Source organism: Corvus moneduloides, chromosome Z (genome assembly GCF_009650955.1).
Source record: "Corvus moneduloides isolate bCorMon1 chromosome Z, bCorMon1.pri, whole genome shotgun sequence".
NCBI lineage: Eukaryota > Metazoa > Chordata > Aves > Passeriformes > Corvidae > Corvus > Corvus moneduloides.
Window position 1 is genome coordinate 12,966,243 of NC_045511.1, and position 21,332 is coordinate 12,987,574.

Sequence of the window (21,332 nt, forward strand, 5' to 3'; positions counted from 1 at the left end):
TGCCTGACAGTAGCAATCAGTACTTTTTAATAATATTATTAAACTTTTTTCAGGATGCTGCAGTGCTAAGTACAGCTGAAGCAGAGGGTTTGGCTTCCACAATTCAAGCGCTATACAGTTGCCATCTGGGCATTATCTGGTTGTTGGCAAGATTCAGAATATGAATTTCTGTGAGAGGTCAGAGGTATCAAAGAAAATTATTAGCTGATTTCAAACTAAACAGGTGAAAGAGAAAAGAGAGTTTTTAAAAATTACTCTTATTACTGGACTGTGATGTTCTGTAGAACAGAAAACTAGCCTATTTTTTTTTAACAAACTAGTTATCATCCTATCTTGAATTTGAAAGATTTATTTTCTTAATGGATGATGGTCCTTTGCACAGGTTCATTAGCCATGAGACAGATGTTAGCCAGACTTAGTAAGCATATGTTCTCTAACTTGGTTTTCAGACTTGGGGAATTAGGACATACTGAAATTTTAAAATCTGGACAAAGCTAGTTTTCAGTGCAAGAATGTATTCATTAATGAAATAGCCATTCATTAGATGAACTCTTGACCAAAACCTACTTTCTCCCAAGCTCTGAAAAGAAACTACATTCACTGGAGAAGCTCAGATATTATCTAAGTATTCAGAAATAAGTTAGAAGTGGGTGGGAAACAACAGAATAAAGTATTTAGCTTTTCATGTGAGTAAAGAGAAAATTCTAGTACTGAGAGAGCTGTTTATGAAGGAAAGAAACAGAATTATTTTTTTAACTGTGGTGCAGATAGTATATTTCTAGTGCTATGCTGTACTTATTTTTTTCTTATCTACCACCAGTAAGGAGCTACTTGTATCATTGTCTAAGAATGAAGAAACACATTTACCTGAAAAAGAGTTAATCCTGTTTAAGTATACAATTATAACAAACCAAAGTCTGATTCTGAAAATGTGATGAACTGAGGCATCTAAATAAATATTTGTGTTAATGTACTTAGTCCAAAAACCTCTTCACAACTTGTGTGCACTTGAAGCCCTTCAATCTCTTCAGTGAAGTAAAGATGAATATTGCTGGAAGATTAATACCAGATCTGATCAATCAGGAACCAGAAGTCATGTTCTCCAAATACTGGAATATGGTAAACCCCAAAATTTTTTCAAACAAATGCTCTTTGTTGAGTGACTCTTGAGTTTTCTGAATATAGTTAGGATCTATTTGTGAGATTCTTTTTACAACCAGGAGGTCTGGAGTTTAGTTTGCTTTGATTTTTGACTTCCAGAGATGATGTTTCTTTAAGAACGGCATTAAGATCTGAAAGCTTCTGTTGGCACAAATGTTAAATTTTCTTTATTTGCATGTTAATCCCTCAGTATTAGAACTGAATTGCTATTCAGCTGTGAGACACTGTAAAGGACTATCTTTTCTTTTCTGCATGATAGTTCTTTTTCCTTTTTTTTTTTCTTTTTTTTGCACAAGTCTCTCTGTATTCCAATAGTTTTTACTTGTCTTTGTAGATTGTCATTAGTATATATTCTTTTGATAGACTCCTGCAGAGAAAAAGGTCTTTTCAAGATACTGTTGATAGAAGGAATACACAGAACTTCTGTATCTGGTGACCCAATGAACCAAAATTTATGAGCTTGCTGTTCCAGGTGATTTTCTTGCTAGTTTGCAATGTATGACTGTGCCCACACTACCTGGAGCTGAAAGTTTGGGAAGTACCAAACTGCTTTTTTTTACTAAGTGTGCAAACCTCTGAGGAATCAGTGTTTGTACTGCTTGGACATATCCCTCTTTCCTTTGGAAGTGCAATGTGCGTTTGTCCAAGATCAAAAACACTAAAAATGCAAGCTCTGTTGACCTGAGAAACAGACAGATAACTCAAGAAAGGACTACCTTGAGGACAGGTAAAGACCTGTAAAATTTCTTTTTCTCCATTTCTGGAATCCAGATGGCACTTGCTGCCTTGCAGAGAGTAATAGATTGGAGTTTAGGTAAATTTATGTAGCTTTGCTGCAGTGTGTATCAGTGGCATCATTCAGTCAAATCAAGTCAGATCTCTCTGGGAAGAGAGAGAATCAAAGGAAAAAGGCCTTGTGACATGGAGAAATGTGCCATCAGGGAGGGCCAAGTGAGCTATCTGATGCAGTGCATAAAAGTGGCAGAGTATGCCCAGACTTAGTCCAAACTGCTGCTTTCTGGCATAAGCCACCATCACAAAACCCCACTCATTTCTGGGACTGGTGTTATGTCACAAGAGTTTTTCATCAAACTTCAGCAGTGTAACAGCTGAACCCTAGACTCACCTGTGAGATGAAAAAAAGATCTGACTGTGTGAGTCTGAAAATGTTTACACGAAGATACTTTCCACCCAATTAAAAAAGACTGTCAATTCTGTGAGGAGATTCTAGGCTGCGGCAAATACTTTGCCATGTTCGTGACTGTCTCAGGCATTCATTCGGAGACAACATGGCAACAAAGAAATAAGGAAAAGATATTTACCCTGTGCTGCCATGTCTCTGTGAAAGGTTAACAACTATAAAAATGAACTTTGAACTAGAAAGCAATCCTATCGATAAGGTCAGCTCTTACATATTTACAATGATTATCTTTTGAGAAATTCTCCACACCATATACAACAGTATCATTTATATTTTGTTGCGTTCATTCCTTAAGATCTGGGTATAGAATATATTCAGGAACAACCTGTAAGTAAAGAAAAAAATAATGCACTACCAGGAGTGTCTGGATGAAAAGAATTCTAGCAGGTGCAGGAACTGCTTTGTGACTCTCTGACATATAACTCAAATCCCAGATATTGCTAGTCCTTAGTTATATCTGTAGTCTCAACAAATTTTTAGAAATTTTTGTTCTGAATATTTCCGTTTTCTCCTTCTTATTCTCCACCATTGAGAGCTGTGACATGTGGCTGGAATATTAGGATGAACAATTGTCTGGGAAGCCTTCCTCCTCTTCCAGACAATCCAACATCTTACTGGAATCCAGACCCAAGTCTTGAGTCATGTAGGTCCTGTAGTCCACAGCGGCTCTCCTCATTTTCCATTGCTCAGAATTCAGGTGGAATTTCCACCAATGCTGTCAAGACACTGGCTTTCAGCACCTCTGCCTCCAGTAATGATGATAATGATGGATCTGCCTTACAGAAGTTTATAATCCAGATACATGTCTGAAGGAGAGTAGGTAGGAGATACAGCAATTAGCTTTGAGAATTAAGTGGAAATAATATGTTATAGGTCAACAACTATCCATCATCAAAAAACAGAAAAAAAAATCAGAGCAAAAACAAGGTTAGAGATGATAGTATCACAGAACCTTGTTTCTGAAAGTGACAACCTTCTGTGTGTTCTACAATGACCTGTGTAGCTGATGCAGTTATTCAGAAAGTACTTCGTACTTTGTCACATTTCACAGTGCTGAAGAAACAATGATACATGTTAATTCTTCTGCTGTGCAAGTACTTCCAGTAATGTTCCTGGTGTTCCCAAAATCCAGCCTGAGGAACTTTCTTCATCAGATTCTTCCAGTTTTCACAAAGAGTTACAGCAAAGGCAGACTGACAAGGAAGAAAATAAGATAGAATTTTGCTGTATTTGCATGTCGGAAATGAGGATGCAGATCATGGTGTTCAAGGAAGAGCTAGGGGGGTGAAAGGAGTAGGAAAGTGTAAGCTGATAAAGCTGGAAAGGAACCTTTGTGTACCTAACTATGTGGAACTCTTCACAATCTTCTGGCTGGTTTTTGTCACATTTTGATAGTGGCTCTTACACTGTTGCTATTTGTAAATTTCCCTAGAGTGGGACAATTAAGAGCTGTTGATATTGTTGTGCTTATTTCTTTCCCTCTTCCTTGACCTATGTCTTGCTTTAGCTCTTTTATTTTGAAGTCTAATTTCATGCCAATGGAGTGAGTTAATGTCTGTTGACAAGTGAGATGATTCTTAAATCCTGGAATGGTTTTTCCCTTGGTTTTGAACTGGTTCTTGAAGAGCTGTGTGTCAGAAAGAAAGCTGAAACTGTAGACAGTAGTCAATGCCTCAGAGTAATTGGTCAGTGAAATCTTAGCAAGTGAAAACAGAGAGATCCCATCAATCTGATATGAAATTCTAAAGAAAGCGAAACCAACACAAAACTGGGAAATAAATTAATCCGATGATCTGCCAACTCGTTTGTCTTCACATTTATCTGACAATAGGTTCTTCTGAAAGACTGTGAGGAACATAAAAAGATAGAGTTAATTGCCCTTGTTTGCCCTCCCTGCAACTAGGGAGCAGTGGGATCTAGGGCCTTGCTAAATTGCTAGTTCCACAAATTTAATAGCCAGTGATTACTGTATCTGTGAAGCCTCTAACTTTAGTTTCAAACTATAAACTTCTGGCTTGTGGTGCTATACAACATGATTGAATTTTGTCTTGTGTGAAGAAGTACTTCCTTTTCTTTGATATAAATGCATGCTCTTGTTATTTCAATGGACACGCTATTTTTCCTATACTATGAAAAATATTTAGGATATATAAATATAAGTAGTTACTCCATCTTAGCCTCTACAAAGGATTCATGATTTCTGTGGACTTTTGCAGCAACTTCTGTGGTTGTATCTTTATTAAGCCAAAAAATGAAGTCTGCTTAATTCCTCCTTGTGTTTTACTAGAACTTAATTCCAGTAATAAGCTCTGTCACCCTCTCTGGACTGTTCACAGTGAGTCTGAGAACTCTTGCCTGTACTAGTGCCCATCCGAGAACTTGTGATTAGGTGTGCTATAGGTGTAGCCTGTTCCCCTTTCCCAGGTGTACTGCTTTGCACTTGGCACCATTCTAGTTCATCTGTCATGTTATCACAGACTCATTCATTATTGAAGACATACAATGTCTTCATTTTACAGTTTCAATCTGCAATATCCTGAACAAAATGCTTGTCCTAATTCTCAAAATGCTGAGAGTCGGTTTTGCATTTTGGGCATTTTACTGTACAAGATGTAAAACCAAGTCTTTTGCATTTTCAAAATAATCTAGCTGGTTTTACATTTTGTAGTATTTTTGAGTTTTTTCATTTTCGGGTCTGCTGTTTTTCTGTAACCAACACATATTCGTATTAAACTCAAAAAAGTGTTTTGAGTTTTCTTTAATATATTTTCAGTCCCTCTGCCCTCCACTAAAATGTTAAAAGGAGACTGTGGTTTTACAATGGTCCACCAGTGCTCAGGCAAGATGCTTTAATTCTTATGTGTTCGTTCAACAGTTTTTGATTTTTGTTTTGTCAGGAAGCAAAGTATTGATGTTATGCATTTGAACTAAGACATAAAAGCAAAACTAAATCTTTGAGGGTGGGAGGTTGCTCCCTATTGTCAATTCAGCTGGAATCGCATGCAGAATGCAAACTGAATAAAAGTATAACAACCTGTTACTCAATACTTTGGGCAGCAGCTGAAGTTATACTTGCAATGAAGTTTAAATCAGCCTTCAGTTAAGGACCACTAGCAAAATTGAATTATTTTAGAGGAGTTTTCTAGTTTCACTATATTTAGTTATTGCAGACTTTGTTCTTGAACACCCCTGCTGCTTGTGCACTGCTGCTCACAGAGCCTAAGACTTCAAAAACCACACTGCTGTGTATTTTCTGCTTTTGGATGCTCTTTGTCTTCTTAAGTTTTCTTTTTTATGGTATAATCAAATGTTATCTTATACAGACTGTCATTTTATGCAGGAATTTAATCTCTGCTGCTATTGCATTTTAATTCTTAGTCAGATCTGACTAAGAATTCACTTAGAATTGTTCTCTTATGCTCTTGTGAAGATAGATTTCTGTGTATCCCCTATTGCCAAATTGCTTCAGAAATGGTTCAGAAATAATGAGTTATAATTTAATTTTATGAACCTTTCTGAAGTCCTTGCTTTTAGTATTGGCACAGATTAAGATACATAGCAGTTTTTGAGGAAGAGGTTCCACCCAAAGATATATTTTTTGTACAAATACTCATGACATTTCATTATGATTTTCTAACATCCATGCCTTGCAAAATGCTGGGTATAGTTTGTTTCCTAACTGATTGTCAGCATGCTCAGAATCTGCACATCATTTCTTCTGTGTTTTGACATGAAAGTTGATGTTTCTAGGTGCTGAATGCTTCCTAAACTACCTGGTTTCCTTCTTCTTTTTTTTTTTTTAATGTAGCTGCCTGCTATTTAAACTCAGTTTTTTAACTTTGAAAATATTTGTCCAAAATATTTCAGAAATGCGTGGCATAATTATGAAACATATATTGCCCACATTCCCTTAAAGGCTGTGGAATATAACAGTATAAAAAGGTTCCAATTTCTTCACCTTTGAGTGCCTATACAAATAATGATTTTTGAAAGTTATATGCCAGACCTTTTTTTTACACAGAAATACAGGTACTGAAGGGAAGGTCTTTATAATAGTTATGTTACTGTTTTGTGTTTGTATATTTTTAGCTGCCGTTGGCCTGAATCTACCATAAAGATTCTAGTCTGAGATGAATTGTTTCTGAACATGGATCAATATTTGTAATGTTTCTTCAATTGGCCAAACCCAACAGGTTATTCTGTTTACAAGATAACTGGATCCCTACTAACTTAGCAATTTATATGCCCACATTTTAAGAGGGTCTCTATTTTGGACACACACAAATATAGCATGAGTTTTCCTTTATTTGGGTGAAAAAGTAGGTGGATGTTCAAATTAAATAACTGTGTCATCCAGTTATGTAAATTGCATATGCAAATACCTACATGAATGCATGAACTCATGTGTGCATGAAATGTACAAGTGCATAAAATTAAAGCTGCTGTGTGATTCAGCTTTTACAATGTCGACATGCTTATAAAGCTTTGGGTGGGAGAAGGGAGAGGGAAGAGTTGCCTAAAAAGAAGGTAAGTTACTTTTAAAATAATATTTTATTTATTAAAAGAAAGTCATAAATGAAAAAATAATACACTCCTGGGATGTCCATGGATTGGTTACTCATAGAGGCTTAATACTACTCATAGAGGCTTAATCTACAGGATTCCTCTGCAGAGAGATCCTAATACAAGCACATAGGCAGCTCAAATGCACTGACGATCTAGGAAGTGCTTTGTTCAGAGAGAATTTGTTAATTCTTTCCCCTATAACTGGAGTCAGCTGAGATCAGTGTAAAACTTTTTATTGACTTGGTGACTATTTATTATTCTGACTTCTAAAATTCTTTCTTTAGACCTTGCCAAAATCAGAATTTTGGGAAAATCAGAAAATATGCCAATTTTTAGAATTTGGAAAATGGATACATTGCTCCGGTTCAGCTAAACTGACCAAACAACTGCTTAACTGCTTGGATTTTGTGTATGAACTGTATGAACTGAATCAGGAACACTGTGTTTCTTAAACTTTTCTTAAACATAGCAGCGTAAGACTGACTTTTATTAATGCTTTCACCTTCCAGCTTAACTGTAAGTAGTAAGAGGTTTCAGAGGCACTGGTTATCTGTCTGTTCTGGCAGAATGAATTAAAGGGAATTACTGCTAGGTCTCTCCTTTTCTTTTTTTCCTGAGATAACGATAACTGGCTCCACAGGTCTGTTCTGCCTGAATGAGAGACTTTCCATCTGTTGAAATTACCATAAATATTGTAGCTGATAGGAGACAGCACCTGGGACCTTGTAGTAGGTGACAGCCTTTTTTCCACAGTACACTTCTCAGCCAGTAGACAGGAGAACACAGGAGCTACTTAGAAGCTTCAAGCACTACTGATTCACAAACCTAGACACATGTTGGTTTCACAGCCTCTTTTTTGAAGAGGTAATGCACAAGTCTCTTTATGCCAGACACCTCTGTTGTGCTCTGATGTGAGGGGTTAAGAGAGTAAAAGAGAAATTCTGGCCCTTTGTGTTTACTGCTACTAATTTAATATGTTAATAAAGGAGATTGCCAGAGCCAAAATGAAAAAAACTACTAGAGGATAGGGGTTTGATATGATTGATAGCATTTGCATCTAGTTACACTTGATGGATTGTTTACTGTCTCATTTCAATGTTAGAAAGGCAAATACAAAGCTTAATTTCTTAACTGTAATAACATTAGACTGTTTTCTAGAATTATGTCTTTACAGAAGGCAGTGTACATCTGCTATCTGGATGTGGGAGGCTGAGCCATTGTATCACAGTCCCCTGTCATACAACCTAGTTTAAATCCTAAATATATATAACTAAAATAGCTATATGCATCTGCTGAGTTTTCCATCACATGTAGTCATATTCTTTTCTGCCTAGTAGCTATAAAAAAACCCCAAACAACACTTCACCAGCACTACATCTGAAGGAAGAAAAAAAGCAGAGATACAAAAGGAAAACATGATTTGCCTAAGGTTACACAACATCTCACAACACTGACTTTCCACATTTTGCATCCACAGGTAGCACTGGGAAAAAACTGCCTTTCTGCAATTGAATATGTTAATGTCCAGATGCTGCGTTTTTCCTGACTTAAGTAAGGGAGTGACCTGGAGAATACCTCAAATTCAGTTGTTTGAACATTACAGTTGTTTCATTGTAGGCAATTTTAAGCAACTGCAGCTACAACTTGTCTGTTAGTTGTGAACCCTGAGAGTGCTTTGTTATATTACTTGAGTGACTTTGTGTGCCTTTATTTTATCTCATTGAGGGGATAGCCTTTATTGCTTACTGAATGCTTTTAGCAAGCACCGTTCATTGCATTCCTTCGATAGCTGAAATCAAAAGCATTGTACGCACATCTGAGGCTAGTTAGGAAGCATCCATTCATGGAAATTCCCGCTTTCTGCTCTTTGTCAATACTTTCTATAGTTTTTGTGGCAGTAACTACTATGAACATTTTGATAAAGTTTCGGGGCAAAACCTTATGTCTCTGAGTCTGCCCCAAGCAAAATCACTTGTGTCTCCTGCAGTACTCAGTGTTGTCAACAGTTATTGAAACCCGATAGAGGCAGGGAAGCTTCTGTGTCTTCCAGAACCCATTAGCAAAAGTTACGTTATTATTTGAATTAGAAAGAGGAGTGAATATAAACGAAGACATTATGCAATCTGCATGTTAAAATGCTCTTCCTCTTTGAAGTAAATCTTCTCTGCTCATCCTTTTACACTGTTTTTCCATACAGCCTTCTTTTTTTGGAAGGAGACTCACCATCTGTGTTCGTACAGAATCTTGCACACAAAATCCTGGTAAGTGGTTAAGACTCATTTGCACCACGTTAGTGTTACTCCCATCAACAGTTTGGACAAGCGGTATTGTCTAGTGCACAGTGTGTTGTATTGGTATTCACAAATGGAATCTTTGCTTGATTCTATAATTGCTGTGTAATCCTTGGTGAGCCAGCAGACCTCAGTTTCACTGTTTCTATACTCCTATTCTCCTTCACTATCTGGATGTGTGTTACTAAATAAACTGTAGACTTAATGTCTCTGCAATGTGCAGGAAAAATTAGTGTCAGGCCTTGAATGGGCTTTTAATGCTTTGTTACAATTTACCAGACAAAGATATTTGAAAGAATAGCACAGAATTTAATCCCTGTTCACTTGCATTTAAAAATAGTGGTCTCTGTAAAAACTAAATTCCAAGCTCTCACAATTTTGTGGAAGGAAAAGCAACCTGTCTGTTAAACTGAACTGTGACTAGAATTGTGAAAATATTTGCACATAACCCTTATAAAATTTCTCTAGCTTTAATATTTCTCATAAATGTTATGTTCAAACTGTGCTCTTTATAAAGACTGGCTGTGAATCTTTCTTGTGGAAGGGATTTCAGGAAATAAATGTTTTTGTTATGAAAAGATACCTCATTGTGACAACATTATATTCAGTGAATACCTGAAACTCACAGAAAAAAAATTGTGGGCTAGTTTTAAGGACTGGAATTTCAATTTCATTATCATCTTGCTATAACAGCTCAAAAAATACTAATGCATAGTACTCTTATTGCTGATGCAATTTTCTCCAGCTTTGCCAATTTCATGATGAGTTGAATTGTTATCATATGCATACATATTTATTTTATATACCTTTTAGGGACAATGTGTATTTTAAAATAACTGTGTCAATTTTAATGTCAGATGCTTCAAGCTGTAAAGAAATGAGAAAGCATAAAATATTTTTTCTTGTATAACTGCTGCAAATTCAAAACAGAGCAAAATTTTCAGTCCTCTGTTTGTATAAGAATTCATATTTAAATTAATATTAAAGACTTGGCAATAATACAATCCAAATGGGAATTTAATCTATTTATTTGGTTATTTATATTGCCTCTCATACACCATGTTTTAATTTTGCCTTTGACTTTATATGAGATCCCAATTGGGAATGCTGACTTAGGAGTTCTCTCATTTTAAAGACTGTAGACAATAAAGCCCGACAGCTGAATTTATGTCTAGACCACAAAAATAAATAATAGACATGCATATAATCATATTTTCCTATAAACATTAAAAGATAGTGAATGGTATGCAAGTAACCTCCATTTTCTCCCAAGTAGATGTTAGTACATGCCTGGTAACACACACATCAGAAGATAGAATCTCATGGAGAAAGCTGCATACCTGCTTGAACCGTGTGCAATGATGGTAAGTCATAAGGCAAAGGTGACTAAAAGCCTCTGAATGATCCTACATTGCTTCTTTCATTAAATACGAAAACAAGGGGTAAAGAAATATTACTAGGTTGACTTCACCTTGGATAGTTTATTTTCCTGAGGTCTGTGAATAACCATCAGAACTGTTCACCTGTATAGCAGAAGTCTTCATTTTCACAATTTATCTTTTATTAATACAATAGCCCATTAACTATTAGTTTGATTTTATTCTAATTTCTTTGACATTCACAAAATTCGCAAGGGAATGTAACCATCCCCAGCCTATTTCTAATACCACAGAGACCATAGGTTATGGTTTTGCCACAGTTACATCCATCACTCTTGCATAAATACAAAAGGAAACCCAGAATATCATGTCTAGGAGACACAGCAAAGTATTATTCAAATAATTGACAATTGGAAGAAGCAAGTATGTTATCAGCATGAAGACCTGGAGGAGTCACTTCTAAATTAGTTAAGAGGCATCCACTATGCTTTGCCAAACAAAATACAGGAAATAAGAGATTTGGCTTAAGGATACTGAATGGTCTTAAGACTGGCTTGAGAAGTATTAGACTTTTATCCAATTAATTATATAATGTGTAAAAAAAGAATCCAACCATACATCAAATGGCACAGTAGTACACCTATATAGGTTATATTTAATTATTATTTAGATATTCAGTAATGCCTGTATGTTCATTTGTGTGTGAGAGTTCTGCAGCAAAAACGTAAAAACATCCCTTTTAAAAAACAGTTTGTATGCTAAATGAGGTATTGTTCAGGGTAGAAAACAGGTTTTTTTCCACAGTTTTTAGAATAAACTCGGAAAAGTATTTTATTCCCATGAAAAAGGGCATAGTCCTGCTGTACTGAATGATTTTAAAAAAGAAATTATATCTGCTATCAGTGAATTGCATTGAGTTTTCTTTGATTGTTCCCTACCCAACTCAAGAAGTTTAAAATGTTGTTATTCACCTTGAAAATTACTGTCTCTACTTCAAAGGGAAACTCTAAGTATAATCCATTTAATATTACAAGGCACTTGTATGATAATAGGACAAATCTTACCGATGGATAAGATTTCTCTCTGCCAGATGCCTGTCTATAATAAAGGAATTGATTGTTACGGAAAAAAAGGCTTAAAAAAGGATAAAGGGTTTTAAAGGGAAAGAAAAAACACATCAAAAAGAGGGGTATTGTTTGAATCCAGAGAATGAAGATTCTTTTCAGAATAGGATTACTTGGAAACTTTTTTTTCTGATGTTTCACAAAATCTCTACTGAGACCTGGTGACACAGCAAATGAACTTGTTTTATCAAAAGTCCAGCTCCTTGTGATGCTTGTGAGTCTCTAAGGTAATTTCCTGATCTTTACCTGTGTTTCTACTTAGATTGTTAAAAATCATTCAAATCCTTGTATAGGGTGATCTGCCTAGTTTCCTAATTTACCTTGAGCTCTCTGAGAGAACCAGTATGATTGCAGAGTTATAAGGAATTGAGAATTCAACCGTTAAATTCTCCTGCAAGAATTCATCCTGCAAAATTGAGCAGCAGTGCCAGTCTCAGTTGGCATCGAAAAAGGGTAAAAGTCTCTCCTTTGCTACTTTTAATGGTTCTTCTATCAGTGTCCTGCCAACCCAGGGAGTTCTACAGGTGAAAGGGACAAGAAGATGGGAGAAAGTATGACATGTAACAGAATTATGCCCTGGTTGGGAATAAAACCTGCCATCATTTCCCCTACAAAACTTACAAATCATTCCCTAGTTTCAGGGTTCATTTAATTTTCAGTATCCATATAATGTGTGTGTACAGAAACAAACTTCACTTTTTCTTTGGAATATGAGAAGGCAAACAGTTTTGTTACTGTGAATACCCTAGTTTCCTGCTGTTGCATTAACACCTTATACTCATACACACACTTTTGGTTTCTGTGAAGATATGAGTCTGTGCTCATTTGCATTTTTAAGAGATCTTAATAATAACATATTTGACAATCAATTAAATAGAAAACAACTTATAGTCTCTGGATCCTCTGTCAATCAAGGTAGTGTATTTGCTGTTTTAGATCCTAGGACTGCACGGTGGGTGATTTTGATTAAGTTCTCCAAGCTGATTTGTTGATAGACTAAAATCCATGCCTTCTTTTCTTCAGGTAAGTGATAAAATAAATACATCACAGGTACATCCTGAACATTCATAACAAATCTGAGAGGTCTTCCATGAACCTTGGGTGGAATGCCAAGGCATATATGATCATAAGAAATTAAATATATCACTAGTTAGAGGAACAACTTGGTAAAGAGTGCTCAAAGCTTAATAGAGGTGCTGACCAGAAAACAACTAAACAGAACTGATGGAATTAAGTTTCTTCCAAACTTTCCATTCTATCCCATCTATCACCAATGGACACGGACTCATTGGAGTGGGTCCAGAGGAAGTCGTGAAAATGATCAGAGGGCTGAAGTACCTCTCTCATGAGGACAGGCTGAGAGCATTGGGGTTGCTCAGCCTGGAAGAGAAGGTTCCAGGGAGACCTTAGAACACCTTCCAGTACCTGAAGGGCCTATAAGAGGGCTTGTAGTGATAGAAGAGGAGATGGCTTAAACTAAAAGAAGGTGGGTTTAGATTAGATCTCAGGAATAAAATCTTTACTAAGTGTGATGGGGCACTGGCAGAGGTTGCCCAGAGAAGCTGCGTATGCCCCATCCCTGGCAGTGTTCAAGAACAGGTTGGATGTGGCTCTGAGCAATCTGGTCTACTGGAAGGTGTCCCTGCCCGTGGCAGGACGGTTGGAACCAGATGCCCTTTAAGGCCCCTTCCAACCCAAGCCATTCTATGATAGGATTCCATTTTTTCTAATCTGTTGCTGGAACACGAGGAGGCAGACAGATGTTTTACATATCTGTGGTTACAGGCATGTGTTATTGCACAGTTTCAACTTTCTTGGGTTTTGGCAGTGTGTTTTTGAGATATGTTATCTTTGATAACAATAGGACATTGCGGAGGAAATATCTGTTCAGAAAGTAAGGGAAGAGAGTGGAGTACAGAGTCAGTTTCATAGCAGCCACATATAGTAACTTGTACAGTTAGTCTGTCTTGGAATTCAGAAAAACATCTTTCAGTTTCTCTGTTTATTAATTCAAATGTCTTATTACATTGTCTCTAAACCAGCAATAGCAATGCAGTGTCCTTCTGCAGGTAATAGCACTTATAGGATATAGAATGGTTACTTTTTAGATTTTGGTGTGTGCATCTTTATAAAATTATTTAAAAGAAGAGAAAAATATGGGTGTGTTTTGTTTTGTTTTTGTTTACCTGTGACTAAACTGGAGACAATTAGTGGCAGGACCAGCATCTGCAGCATTCTCATGAGTAGTTCTCCTGGAAACGAAAAGTACTTCACTTCCCGATAGCTCATCTTATATGATCGAAGAGAAAATCCCAGGATTACACCTGAAGGGAGGAAAAAGATATCATTACTCAGTCTTTTAAAGTAGTAGTAACATCTGAACATGACCATCTGTAGAGTACTTACTTGACATATCTAATTGTAACAGTTTTTACTACACTGATTTACTTTCTCCAGTATCATCTACTACTATGAGTAGTCCTAATGAAAACTTGAAATTATTGTCATGGTTTCGGAACAGTGTTCCCAATTTAGTGCTCCCAGTGAAACACTGCAAACCATGGGTAGCTTGCTCAGTTCCCTGCTCCCTCCCCTGTGGTGGGATAGAGAGGAGAACTGGAGGCACAACATGTAGACATCATGCCTTGAGATAAGAACAATTACTAGAGACAGCAATGAAATAAGAAAAAGAACAGTAATAATTTTAATAACAAAGTGTACAGGAGGCGAACGATTCACACACAAGTGCTCACCATGCAGAAATCCCCAACGTGCTCCAAGACCCGGAAGGGGCCCCTTCCCCTCGCCCCAAAAATGATGTTGGGTGGTATAGAATAACCTCTGGGTCCTAGCCAAGCCCCCTCCTGGCTACTGCAAAAACTAACCCTCTCCTGGCCAGAATCAGAACAGTTATTCAGAAGGATTTTTGTGCTGCTATTTTTTAAAATCAGGATTACTGTCAAAGGTATATATCTTGAGTGCTAATGAAAAGGAAACAATCCCAGCTACTGTGGCCAAGTGTCTTGAATTCTGGGATTTTGACTGTAGTCATATACGCAATGCATACACATACTAACTAGCAGTCTTCAGAAGTCTTGTCCGTGCCTGTTTACTCTGTGGGGCCTGGTCCTGCAGATGTGCTTCAGATTGAAAGGGATAACCAGGACAGACATATTTGAGAATCCCTTTGTGGTTTGGTCTTTTTGTAGTCAAAAAGAAGTGGGAGGTAAGCAGCTCCACACACGCTTACCTTCAGGAATACTGATACTTGCAAAGAAGAAGATGATCAGCATTGGAAGGCCTTACTGGATAATTAAGTGGTGGGTTTCAATGCCTGAGGGACAGGAGCAAGGGAATGCCTGGATCCATTTATCTTGCTGGGAACAGATAAATGATGCTTGAAATACATTTACAAATGGAAGCCTTAGATGCGCTGACGTGTGGCAACCTAAATTTCCCAGCTACAACTTTGAAGATTTTGCCCTGTACTTGCCACCAACAGCTTTGTTTGCATATTTATTTAGTTACTTGGTCAGCTGGCATGACTAGTTGCAATTTGCAGTTGTTAAATGGCTTGGCGCCTGTCTGATGTAGGTCTTCTATACCCAGCCAAATAACTCAATGGCTTTATCTGGAACACATTAACCATACAGATGGTGAAACTCAAACTATCTCTCCGTTCATGACTCCATGGTCTTCCCAGCTGTCTAGGACTGGCATTTTGGTTAACTGTGACTGTGTAGAAAGCTGGATCAGAATTTATTTTACTGGGTCAATTTTTAGCCAGGTCAATTCCTTGAGGCAACTATTTTGTATGGCTACACAGGTATTGGTATTTCACTGATAGAAATGCACTTTGGCGAAGACTGGGATTGCCCTTTTTGAAAGATAGGCAGACTCAGATTTCCTAAAATGTTTTATGAAACTGCTCCTCAGTAATAGGCAGCAGAGCATTCTAGCTCAATTCTAGATCTTGTTAGAACTTTAGTACATCCTGAAAGAGCTGTAACATTCAACAGTTTTGACAACTCTAGTTCCAATTCTTAATCACTTTGTGGTTTTGCTTTAATTTAAAGATTTTTTGATTGGTAGTTCTGTAGAGTGGATAATATCTTCATGTCAAATTTTGCTAGCTAAAATATGCTGTCATGCCTCCTACACTAGATTATTGACATCTGCTGGTGAAAGAAAACAGCTGTGACTCTCAATTCAGTGACCTCTGCTTGTCTTATCATGATTTAGGGACTTCAGCAGGTTGGTTAAGCTAGAGGAGTTGAGAAATATCTTGCACAGAACAGAAAATAGAACAGTATTACAGGACAGGGAGAAAAGTGATTAAAATGCAAATGGCACCAAGCATGGAGTTCACGTTATGGAAGAGAGTGGCAGGACTGGAAGGCATTTAGTTTAGTCTCATTTATGTTCAGGTAGCTAAAGTGCATTTTGCATAAGTTGTTATTTTTTAGGTAAAATTACATCATAAAATGCGTAGAAGAAGGGCATCTGAATTACTCGTTTAAGAGACCTGCCTAAGAGTTTCTCTTCTTTTCAACAAAGTTTTAAGTTCTGCTGCTGAGATACTCATTATTTTCTTTTTGTATGAGAAACACATTTCTCAGATATAAAGAATCCATCTGGATCTTTTGTTTCTGCACTTAATGAGCACTACATTTTGACAACTGGGTAACAAGCAAATAGAGCTAGACCGGTTTCTTACTTAGGCCACAGTCCTGCAATTAGTTCCACATGAATTAATCCCTGCACTAGTACAAAGCCTCACTGGGGTTGGTAAGGGTTTCTGAGGCTGCTATAAGAACTAGTCCTTATGCTATGCTATAAGGGCTCGATTATCTGTTCCACTGCCATCCAAGCAGTACATCCAAGTGACCTAAGTTGGCTGTTTGAATGAATATTATTGGTAGTGAGAGTGAGTTTTTGAAGTGCCATGTAAACCTGTTGAGCCAAAAATTATTGTCTTTTTTTATCCTAACATGCTCTATGCGTAATTACAGGGTTGCCCAGCACTGCAGTTTACAGAAGGAATTTCTGCAATGTGAAAAAAATGTGCCCTGGTAGTGCATTATGTTGAAATGGGTCAACACACAACAGCTACTAATTCTTCAGCCTCAATCTTAGCACTGCTATTGATTTGTATGCAGTCATGTCCAAGACATGAGAACTCTTCTCTGACTCAGTTTACCTGCTTGAAATATAGACACAGTAGCAGTTGTTTCACAGATAATTCTGAAAATTGATTGTATTCACACAGTCGTCTTAGTAGCTCAAGAAGAAATTTAAGCAAATTATTTCCTTTTTGTAGCGTTTGATAATCAATGCAGAGCAGCATGATTTTACCAGTCCCTCTCGATCTTAGAATAAACTAAGATTGAACTTCATTTTCTGTTCCGAGTTTGAATAACTAGATAGTGGGTATAATATCCCATCTGATAAAGTCGAATTAACAAAATTCTTGAAACAGTAAAGTTAAATTTGGCAAGGTAGCTTTGTCTTCTTTGAATTAGCTTCTTGGAACCAACATTCACAGGCTTGAAATAGTGAGATAGCAGCATATAATGATGATTTAAAAATAGGAGCAATGACAAAGCATCAAAATAAAGTCCTGAACCAAGGCCTTGCGGGAGGCACTAAACCTTTGGGAGGTGTGCAGTATTCCATCAACTATCTGCTTTGTGTGTGGCAGGAGTTTTAGTGCTTAGTACCGTTCATGACCAAGACTGGGAAGGCTAAATATTGGAAGCGGTTTTTCTCAGTAAAAGTTTCAAGTTTCAGGTTAATTCTGAAAATTGTAATGAGACAAAGCCTTGTGTGAAACAAGCTCTCACAACCTGTTGTGCAGGTTTCTGTCTACCCTTTGTAACAGAAAAAATCAGCTAATCAACACTATCAGAGCCTGACTTCTCAAATGGTTAATAGTGTACCATTTTTGCACTGCAGGAAAGAGTAGATTTATCAACAGAATTTAGGCTTTTTCTGGACAAAAATTAGTAGTGCCTGTTTAACTTAACAAGCTGAATTCTATACGTATGTACAGTGTATAACAGAAACATTGTTAAATAATGTACACAGTTCATAATGAAAAAGCAAATCAGTTTAGAGTTATAAATGGGTTTTTGAGCTATTCTTGTCAGTGATACAGTTAAGTTTATGGAAAAATTTATTTGTAGATAATCCTGATGACAATCAGAACAATCTAACAAGATAAACCATTTTATTGCATTGATTTTATACCAGTGTAGATGTTCAAAATAAAATTCAATATGTATGACTACAGTGAAGAGGGTATTTAAAACTTGCAAGGAGCAGAAGGTGAAAATAATTCTGGCAGTTAGGGTAATGGCATGGAAATTGCAAAATTGTAGGTATGTTTTGGAATTCCTTATTCCAAAAATAGGAACACACTGATGAATGGCCTACAGTCTTCAGTTCTAGATGCTGGGTACCAGAAAGGAAAAAATAAAGTCTTCGTGTCAGGCTTTAAAAACTATGGATATACTTGTATGTCTAAGAAACACACAACCTTCCATGAAAAATGTCTTAAATGGATTAGCATCAAAGTGTGATGAAGTAAGCAATAAAATCAGGGTCTGAAGTAGCAAGACAAAAATTGTTCTGTAATATTTTTTGGAACAGATATGTTATGGAGATAGCTGGTTTTAAAAAAAAAAAAAAAATTTCACACAATTTCCTTAATTGAATTTGAAAATGAGGTTCAAAATTATCCTTGGATAAAATGAAGTCCTCAATTGTGTCACAAAAATGCCCTGGTGTCACAATAATGGAGGCTCCTTCACATGACTCTTTGTGTTGCATATATGAAATGGGTGGCAGACCTACCTACGAGTTTAAACAACACATCAATTAAAAAAACCCCCGAACCATAACTCTTAGAAGAAGGAAGATGGGACTTTACTTACATCTAAACATTCATGCAAGAACTTTAGGGAAGCTTAAGTCTATACTTCTGGCCCACTTAGAAGAATTATATATAAAAAATTAATAAAGAGAAAGGATTGCCTTTTTCATTACTTCAAATAATTCATTATTTTAAGACTAAGTTATTGAAATGAAATCTTACGAGCTTCTGGTCTCTATCTTATTTCAGAATCACACAGGAATTAAGACCATACAATTATTTCAAGCTTACATTTTTTACAATGCCCACACTCTCTGCTGTGTTTTCAAGCAAGCAGTACAAAATTCTGACAGTTGCCATTCTCAATTGACCAAATATCACTTAAACATATTTCAAGAGGAAATTACTATGTGTTATATCAATGATGGTGCAAGAAGTGCTTTTTCTTTATCAGTGCTTGCCAGTTCAATCAGAACACACCACTGAGAGTTATATACACTTCTGCTTTTTACTGTAAATCTCAGAACACTATAAAATGAGGTCCATATCAATACCCTTTTCTTTAGTATATGAGGTACAGAATTACCTTTGCTTTTTCAGCAGGAAATAGAAAACTTCAAAAATAATTGGAAAAAAGAATACCTTACACTGAGTTAAAGGCTGTTCTAGACTAACAGCTGTTAATGGTCCAGTTCCAGAAAATCTTGTAACCAGCAAGCAGATAACATTTTGTTCTATAACAACAATTGGGCAAGAGCCATGAAGGGAATCAAGCTTCTACCAGTTTAATGGGGCATTGTATATTTTTGTTAGCTGCGCAGCCATTTCATTCCTATGTTCCTGCAGAGCTCTGGAATGACTGCTTTTGTTCTTTGGGTCATTTGTTTCTGGTTAATTTACCATTTTGTTCTGACACCTTTCTTCTAACAGCCAGTTTCAGATAAGTCTACAACTGTATTTACTTGAGACAAACAGGTAAATTACTTCTCTAGTGATAAGAAATACTTCAAGTTGCCGACAAAATCCATTTCTTAATTTCTTTCCTTGCTTGCCACAAGAATCACACAATTTGCTCAGCATGACTTTGATTTTCATAGTTTTTGTTTCGTAATTTTATATTGAATCTTCACCCCCTGGTATATCTGATATATCACCCCTCCTTCCTTACTTTCTGGTTTTTCTTATGTAGGTAGGAAGGTATGTTCCCTTTGAAACTATTTTGTTGAACCAGGTTAAATACCAGGTTTTAACTGCATTATGACATTGTAGCAGAGAGCTTAAGGACCTGTGCTCCAAGCTACTCTATTAGAATCTTTATTAAGGTGGAATATGGGTTAATTTGAACACAAGCAGCTACCTCTCCTTTGCCTGAGACATACCGTGAGAGGAGTCACGGGAGAAATAGTGTGGAAGAGCTAGATATCCTAGACATGACTGGGATCTGGAAAAGATCTGGGATCTGCAAAAAGGGACATGTCCAGAGAAAAGCAAGTGTATAGCAAAGTAAGAGTCACGTTGATGTCAGAGAATTGCCCACTGGACCAGAAGAGAAGTCCTTGTGTTACCTTTGCTCAGGGGCCACAGGAGTGCCATAGTGCTCACAGCTGTGCTGGGGAGATACAGAGCCACAGCCCTGCAGACACAGTACCTCAAGAACACCTGCTCCCTGAACTTGGCCCCGAGGGTTTGCTTTATCCTGTAAGAGAGATTATTTTCCCAGAAGACCCATACCAGGCTTTTAACACCAGTATTCAGTTACAATTTGCAAAGACGCAGAGGCATTTTATAATAAATGTGTATTGGGGGCATTCAGAGCTAGATTTACAGATATACATGGGCACTTAATTCCCAACTCAAAATTAGTAAAACACTCTGCCTGCCATCTTCTGCCCCACTCTGGAGGAGCCTGAATTCCCAAAACAAATTCACAGCTACGGCTGGGCACTTGCATGATGCTTTTGCTTGCAGCCACAGAATCTTCTTTGATTTTGTGGCCAGAAGGCATGCAAGTGGAAAGGAGAGTCTGAAGCTGTAAGAACTGATGTAACTAAGCAATGAGTAAAACCACAATTGGATCAGATACTGCCTAAAATGGACACCAAATCTGAGGCTATAACAGCTTCTGAGTGTTGTTAAAAAGGCTTTTTAGAAATCATTGAAATTTGTCCTTTGCTATTTCTTTGCCCTAGTGTTAGACATACACTTTTTCCCTTTTGTCTCTAGTTGTTTGGCTCATTTGCCTGTCTTCCCCAATTAGGAGGTAATTTTCTTCCTTTGAGAACATGTCCAAAAAATTGGTCTCTTTTTATCCAACTTCAACTTCTCTGTTTGCCTTTAAATGTTTTAAATTTTTTTTTCACTTGTTTTCCTTGAACTGTTTCTGTATTTATCCCTTGTTTGTCATCTCTGATTTCTCTCCTTTTTCTTTTTTTCAAATTTTATTTTTAAGACAAGTAATTGCAGGGCATTAGTAGAGGATTTGGAACGAAGAGGAGTTTTCACTGCTGGCACTGAAGCAGACTGTTCTTAATGGAATAGGGACATTATTCCTGATTTCATCCTCAGACAAGAGACTTCATTGAAAGACAAACTATGCCTAGTTTATGTACTCTTGTTAGTCTCTGAACTACATTAAAAAATACTTTTGATGCAAAAAATAACAAAGAATTCCATGAAAATATAGGAATAATTTCTTACTATGCATATACAAAAGCTCAGGCATTCACAATATATGTC

General features: G+C 36.9%; 1 protein-coding gene and 1 long non-coding RNA gene across 4 annotated transcripts in view; one reads left to right on the top strand and one right to left on the bottom strand.

Annotated features, from left to right (window-relative positions):
• Positions 1–21,332, bottom strand: part of SLC1A3 (solute carrier family 1 member 3) — a 61,850-nt gene that overhangs the window by 28,423 nt on the left and 12,095 nt on the right. Inside the window, exon 3 of one of the 2 annotated variants that reach the window (XM_032096204.1) lies at positions 13,909–14,046. In XM_032096204.1, the coding sequence (XP_031952095.1) occupies positions 13,909–14,046 (138 nt within the window). Of the gene's footprint in view, positions 1–4,124; positions 4,130–13,908; positions 14,047–21,332 lie in introns of those variants that run through there. The other variant, XM_032096205.1, reaches the window with a different exon arrangement.
• The window catches only part of LOC116437885, a 93,900-nt gene that overhangs the window by 22,109 nt on the left and 50,459 nt on the right, over positions 1–21,332 (top strand). The window contains exons 1-4 of one of the 2 annotated variants that reach the window (XR_004237521.1): positions 6,697–6,889; positions 8,406–8,479; positions 9,126–9,189; positions 10,496–10,583. This is a non-coding gene — a long non-coding RNA (uncharacterized LOC116437885). Of the gene's footprint in view, positions 1–6,696; positions 6,890–8,405; positions 8,480–9,125; positions 9,190–10,495; positions 10,584–21,332 lie in introns of those variants that run through there. The other variant, XR_004237520.1, reaches the window with a different exon arrangement.